The sequence below is a fragment of the Notamacropus eugenii genome, chromosome 5, assembly GCF_028372415.1.
Source record: "Notamacropus eugenii isolate mMacEug1 chromosome 5, mMacEug1.pri_v2, whole genome shotgun sequence".
Lineage (NCBI taxonomy): Eukaryota > Metazoa > Chordata > Mammalia > Diprotodontia > Macropodidae > Notamacropus > Notamacropus eugenii.
The window spans coordinates 362,586,613-362,591,761 of record NC_092876.1 but is presented as its reverse complement, the minus strand read 5'-3'; the positions used below and the strand labels follow the sequence as shown (position 1 = coordinate 362,591,761).

Genomic DNA, 5,149 nt, shown 5'->3' with positions numbered 1-5,149 from the left:
ATATGTATATATAGGTATTCCCTCTAACTGCCCTAATGTTGAAAAAGGTCTCATAAGTTACAAATAACATCTTTCCATGTAGGAATGTAAACAGTTCAACTTTAATGAGATCCTTAAAGCTTCTCTTTCTTGTTTACCTTTTCATGTTTCTCTAGATTCTTGTATTTGAAAGTCAAATTTTCTATTCAGCTCTGCTTTTTTCAACAAGAATACTTGGAAGTCCTCTATTTCATTGAAATTCCATTTTTTTCCCTGACACATTATACTCAGTTTTGCTGGGTAGGTGATTCTTGGTTTTAATCCTAGCTCTTTTGACTTCTGGAATATTATATTTCAAGCTCTCCAATCATTTAGTGTAGAAGCTGCTAAATCCTTTGTTATCCTGATTGTATTTCCACAGTACTTGAATTGTTACTTTCTGGCTGCTTATAATATTTTCTCCTTGACCTGAGAACTCTGGAATTTGACTGCAATATTCCTAGGAGTTTTCCTTTGGGGATCTCTTTTAGGAGGTGATCAGTGAATTCTATCCACTTCTATTTTACCCTCTGGTTCTAGAATATCAGGCAGTTTTCCTTGATAATTTCTTGGAAGATGATGTCTAAGCTCTTTTTTTTTGATGATGGTTTTCAAGTAGACCAATAATTTTTGAATTATCTCTCCTGGTTCTATTTTCCAGCTCAGTTGTTTTTCCAATGAGACATTTCATGTTGTCTTCTATTTTTTTCATTCTTTTGGTTTTGTTTTATAATTTCTTGGTTTCTAATAAAGTCATTAGCTTCCATCTGCTCCATTCTAATTTTTAAAGAACTATTTTCTTCAATGAGCTTTTGAACTTCCTTTTCCATTTGGCTAATTCTGCTTTTTAAAGCATTCTTCTCCTCATTGGCTTTTAGGATCTTTTTCCATTTGGGTTAGTCTATTTTTAAAGGTGTTATTTTCTTCAGCATTTTTTGGGGTCTCCTTTAGCAAGCTGTTGACTTGCTTATCATGATTTTCTTGTATCACTCTCATTTCTCTTTCCAATTTTTTCCCCACCTCTCTCACTTAATTTTCAAAATTCTTTTTGAGGTCTTCCATGGCCTGAGACCATTCCATATATTTTTTGGAGGTTTTGGATGTAAAAAGTTTGACTTTTATGTCTTCCTCTGATGATATGCTTTGTTCTTCCTCATCTGAATGTATGGAAGAAAACACCTTTTCACCAAGAAAGTGACCTTCTATCCTCTTATTTTTTCCCCCTTTTGGGGCATTTTCTCAGCCAGTTACTTGACTTTTGAGTCCTTTGTTGAGTGGAGGGTATATTCTAGGGACCTGTAAGTTCTCAGTTTCTCCAAGGTGGTGTAATCAAGAGAGAGGAGTTTACTCCTCTCCTGGCCTGCACTCTGGTCTGGGAGCAAGAACAAGCACTCTTTTCTGACCAGGATCTGTAAGTAGGATTCCTTCTCCAGATCCTCCACCAGCTCCACATCAACACTCCTCCTCACCCCAGGATTGCCACTCAGCACTGAGACCCAAATCAGCTACTCAGTTCCCCAGGGTTTTTATGCCAAGGACTGCAAAAGTGGATGCTGCTGTTGCAGTGGCTGCTGCCACTCTGGGACCAGGGCTAGGGCCAGACCACGCTCTCTTCTCACCCAGGTGGAAATGCTTTCTTACCAACATTTTAAGCTGTTTTTGGCATTTTGGGGTTGAGAAATCTGGGAACCGCAGCTGCTACCTATGATTCCATGCCCTGAAGTCTGCTCTAGTTCTGTTCGTGCCAAGCAACCCAGGCTGGACTGTGCTCTGCTCTGAGCCTAGTATGATAGACCTTTCCTGTTGTCCTTCCAGGCTGTCTTGGCCTGAAAATCTGTTTCATTCTGTTGTTTTATGGCTTCTGCTGCTCTAGAATTTGTTTAGAGTAATTTTTAACAGGTATTTTATGGGCTCTGATGGGAAAGCTAGAGCAGGTTCATCCTTCTACTCCACCATTTTGACTCTGCCCCCCTGAGGTAATATTTTCAAGTAATATGAATAAATTTTTATGAGATATGACAAAGAAAGGAAGACATCAGAACTCTCATCAAAGGAGGAATCAATCTTGATTTCAGAAATTAAACGTGCCTTCTAGTCAGAGAAGTTGTGAAATATAAATACAAAATAGGCCATACGCCATTAGGCATATTAGGCCATGTTAGAGTGAATATAGTATTTAGATTTACTTAACTGTACCTCGTTTTCACAAGAGAGGAGTCTTTGAGAAGGTGGAGTCATTGAGAAGTGATATTTTCTTTTTTTTTAAGTCCCAGTAAAGCATTTATAAAGACACATACAAAAACAATCATGCCAGATCAAGCTTATTTTCTTTTTCTCTCTCAGAATGGCTATTCATAGATCAAATTAAATTCAGCAAAGAATCTGATGGAAAATTTTCATTTTATTGTTTTGAAAAACACAAGGATATATGGAATAGGTGACGGATCATATAGAACTAATGGAATGGCCAGATCCAAAGAGTGGTCATTAATTTTTCAATCTCCATTTCAATCTCACTAGAAGTTTCTAGTGAAATGCTCCGAGTATATATGTTTGGCCCTACGCTATTTCACATTTGTAAAAATGACTTGGAAAAGTAAAAGATGGTGTGCTTATCATATTTCATATGGCATAAAGCTAGGAAAGATATTCACATACATGATAGAGTAAAATTAAAAGAAAACAAATACCTTTACAGTATAGAACATTGGGCCAAATCTAATGGTATTCAATTTTTAGGGGGTAAGGGGATTCCCCAGTTTATTGGAAAAGGACAAATGCAAACATTAAACTGTTCCACTTAGTGTTTCAAAGATTCATCCCAATCATGGGCTGGGTAACTTGAAAGCTGGACAAATTGCCAAAATGTAGGAGTATCAACATTTTTTTGGTACCAGGGTCCATTTCAATAATCTCCTGATCCAAAGCAGAGAGCTCACAGTTTGATGCACAGACAGAGACTCTCTGCATCCATTTCATCAGATGAGTAACATATCCCACAATCTTTTTTGTTGAACTTGCTAAGGATAATGATAATTTCCTCACACACTTATTGGTGTGGAACTCATTGCCTAGACATGTATTGGGGGTGAACTGGGCTACCTTCTTCAAGTTCTTGTGACCCATGTGACCCATGTTGGCTCCAGGAAGTGAAGGGGGATTTCATGAGTATGCATACAAGTTTTATACGTGGATTCAAAAAAATGTATTTCATAGGTATAAGGTAGTGGAGTTGTGGATGCACCATAGTTTGTCTGAATAAAGTTATAGGGATTTTAGTAAACTTTTGTCTTAATATGAATCAAATGTTGCATGGCACCCAAGAAAGCTAAATGAGACTGCATTGTTAGTCATAGGAATGGTTTTTTTTATAGTAAATTCATTTTAAAAATCCATTTTTCCTTATAGAATCATATTCAGTTTAGAGGAATATGCTTTTTTTTCTACATAACCCATTTTCTTTTACTTTTCAGGATATTATATTCCAATTTTTCCTTTAATTTATGCTTTTGGAGTCATCTGGATTATTCTAACTGAAATTCCATAGTTACTTAGCTTCTGTCTGTTCAAATCTGACCTCACACACGCACTAGATGTATGACCTTGGGCAAGTCATTTAACCTCTGTTTACTTCAGTTTCCTCGATTATAAAATATGGATAATAATAGCACCTATGTCCCAGGTATGTTGTGAGGATAGATTTAGATAACATTTGTAAAATGCTTGCCACAGTGCCTAGCACACATTAGGCGCTATATAAAGGTTAGCTATTGTCATTTTTGTTAGTACTGTCATTGTTTTGTTCCTTTTCAATACAGTATGTACTTCTAGTGTCAAGTTCTAATCATGGGACCCATTCCATCAAATTTCAGTGGTAACTACTATACCAAATCTGGCTCCTTGCAGTAGTATTAGGAGCTCATTTTGCTTACAAATCATGTTTTATGTGACTTGCTGTTTTATTGTTGCCCTTCTCTTGAATTTTATCACCTGTGAATTTTTATTGCTAGACTTCTTCCTACACTGTAGCTCCTACATTCCTCTCCAGAATCTAGCACAGTAGATAGATAGATAGATAGATAGATAGATAGATAGATAGATAGATAGATGATAGATAGATAGATAGATAGATAGATAGATAGATAGATAGATAGATATAGATATAGATAGATATATAAAATGGCATCAGGAAAATACATTTTAACAGACATGGTTAACTGCACTCCATTTCTGGTCAGGAGAATATCATTACTGTACTTCAAACTGTGGTCCAGAAATCCAAACCCCATTCTGAGACACCATATCCTTAACCATCTGTTCATTTCCCAAATCTACCAGCTCTTCTGAAGGCCTTGCTTTCAATTCACAGCAGTGAATAAAGTAGTAATAAAGTCTACACCCCTGAAGTTTCCATAAGGACTTTATTGTCTACAGCAAGTCTCTCCAAGATCTTTCTGGCATTATCATTTGTGCCCACGTGAAGCACCAGAAATGGACAGCATTTGTCTGTTTTTTCAAGTCTTGGATACATGCCTCAGGAAGCCATTACTCCTCTATTGTTGTTAGCAGGTTAACAGCTGGCTTTTTCAGTTGCCCTTCAGCAGGAAGTCACCAACCACCACTGTGCATTTCTTCTTCCTTTGGGCCTTACTTGTAAATCTTTCATCTGACAAATTTCTATCTAATTTGGAGCAAGGCCATAAAGAAGCTAGAATTCTGAAAGCCAGATAACAGAATTTAGATATTATTCAGTCAGGAATAGGGAGCCACTAAAGATTTTTGAGCAGGGGAGTGAAGTCATCAGCCTTGTACATGAGAAACGTAACATTAATATCAGTGTGAGTTATTGAAGGGAGAAACTGGAGTCAGGAAAACCAGTTAGGTGACTATTCTAAAACACTGAGAAGTAATGAGGGGCTGATGTAAGGTGGTAACAACAGGAGTATCACACAAATGATCTCATGAAATTAGTGTCCTTAGGACTACTAGCTGATGTGAGAAAATGAAAAAGTCAAAGGTAACTTGGAAATTTTGACACCATGTAAATGGAAGTATAGTAACACCATCAATAGAAATAATGATTTTAAGAAAAGATTCAGTCAGGAGACTATAATGGGTAGATCTGACTCAG

General features: G+C 36.8%; 1 protein-coding gene across 1 annotated transcript; it reads right to left on the bottom strand.

Annotated features, from left to right (window-relative positions):
• Positions 1-2,826: 2,826 nt before the first annotated feature.
• Positions 2,827-3,153, bottom strand: LOC140507956 (small ribosomal subunit protein eS17-like). Its single transcript, XM_072615756.1, has one exon. The coding sequence runs from the start codon at positions 3,151-3,153 to the stop codon at positions 2,827-2,829; it is 327 nt and encodes a 108-aa protein (XP_072471857.1).
• Positions 3,154-5,149: the final 1,996 nt, after the last annotated feature.